This window comes from Sinocyclocheilus grahami, unplaced genomic scaffold (assembly GCF_001515645.1).
Source record: "Sinocyclocheilus grahami isolate Dianchi unplaced genomic scaffold, SAMN03320097.WGS_v1.1 scaffold8241.1, whole genome shotgun sequence".
Taxonomy (NCBI): domain Eukaryota; kingdom Metazoa; phylum Chordata; class Actinopteri; order Cypriniformes; family Cyprinidae; genus Sinocyclocheilus; species Sinocyclocheilus grahami.
The window spans coordinates 5,013-5,507 of NW_015511955.1; the positions used below are offsets into that span (position 1 = coordinate 5,013).

The 495-nt window shown below is 33.1% G+C and overlaps 1 protein-coding gene across 1 annotated transcript in view; it reads right to left on the reverse strand.

Annotated features, from left to right (window-relative positions):
- LOC107578002 (GPN-loop GTPase 1-like) overlaps positions 1–495 on the reverse strand; it is a gene marked incomplete at its 5' end in the record, with an annotated part of 9,512 nt that overhangs the window by 4,973 nt on the left and 4,044 nt on the right. The window contains one exon of the mRNA XM_016264014.1: positions 284–370. Coding sequence (XP_016119500.1) covers positions 284–370 — 87 coding nt within the window. The remainder of the gene's footprint in view (positions 1–283; positions 371–495) is intronic.

The following is a 495-nucleotide window of genomic DNA, read 5'->3' on the forward strand; positions in this document are numbered from 1 at the left end:
AATTAAAAAAGTGAAAAAGCATAATAGGACCCCTTTAAAAACAAATTATTTATTTATAACCCTGTTAAGTTGTAAAAAAATACCCTAAAACAGTCCATTCAAATTAAATTTTACACTAATTAAAAATTATTCTTTCTGAAGTGCAGCTTCTTGGTCCATGCTAGGTGCTTTCAGTGTAGATAGCAGTGCTATTTTAGTATCATTTATATACTATTATAGTGTTTACAAATGTTTTAGTCTATAGTCTAAGTTTGAATTTCTTTATTACACAGTGTTGGGATACATACGTTTCATACTCTTTAGCAGCATCAGCAACCTGTACGAACAGTTCATCAAGTCCAGAACCCGTGACTGCAGACACACCGACAACCTACAGGACACAAAAAGAGTGTGTAACGCTCCTGCAATGGCACAAAAGACTGATCGCAACTGTGACCTTAAAGACAAAGTGACAAACAATACATTTCAGGAAAACAGAGTTATATATCTTTTTTT